The 675-nt window shown below is 54.1% G+C and overlaps 1 protein-coding gene across 1 annotated transcript in view; it reads right to left on the bottom strand.

The window, feature by feature from the left end:
• The window catches only part of LOC117940211 (anion exchange protein 3-like), a gene marked incomplete at its 5' end in the record, with an annotated part of 1,827 nt that extends 1,192 nt beyond the window's left edge, over positions 1-635 (bottom strand). The window contains one exon of the mRNA XM_034865564.1: positions 498-635. Within this exon, the coding sequence (XP_034721455.1) occupies positions 498-635 (138 nt within the window). The remainder of the gene's footprint in view (positions 1-497) is intronic.
• Positions 636-675: the final 40 nt, after the last annotated feature.

Here is a 675-nt window from a genome sequence, read left to right as displayed (position 1 = left end):
CCCCCCCCCCCGTTAAGTCCAGTTTGACTCCATCACAATACCTGTAGGATTAACCTGCTCAGACCTCCGGCTCGGCTTACCTCCGTCCTGTCAAACTCATTTTGGACATTTTTGTTGTTTTGTTGTCGTCCTGTTTCCACCAGAAATGAAGAAGGTGAACCCGCTCACCTGACCACACCTGAACTCACCTGAACTCATCTGAACTCACCTGACCACACCTGAACACACCTGAACTCACCTGACCACACCTGAACACACCTGAACTCACCTGAACACACCTGAACTCACCTAAACTCATCTGAACTCACCTGACCACACCTGAACACACCTGACCACACCTGAACACACCTGAACTCACCTGAACACACCTGAACTCACCTGAACTCACCTGAACTCACCTGACCACACCTGAACACACCTGAACACACCTGAACTCACTTGAACTCACCTGAACACACCTGAACTGTGTGTGCGTGTGCGTGTGTGTGTCCTCTCACCTCGTGAGGCGTGCGGTCCGGTTGGACGTGTGACGGCGTCCGGCTGCTTATTGGATGTTTGGCGGCGTAGACAATTGGTCCTCTGGAGCTGCGTCTCACCAGGTGACGCCGCACTGCCGGGACGTCGTCCAATCGATGACCTGAGAGGGACGGGGGGGGGGCAGACAATATCCTGAAG

The sequence above is a fragment of the Etheostoma cragini genome, unplaced genomic scaffold (genome assembly GCF_013103735.1).
Source record: "Etheostoma cragini isolate CJK2018 unplaced genomic scaffold, CSU_Ecrag_1.0 ScbMSFa_1932, whole genome shotgun sequence".
Classification (NCBI taxonomy): Eukaryota; Metazoa; Chordata; class Actinopteri; order Perciformes; family Percidae; genus Etheostoma; species Etheostoma cragini.
Note: the sequence above shows the minus strand (reverse complement) of the source record. Positions and strands in the feature narration are given on the sequence as shown.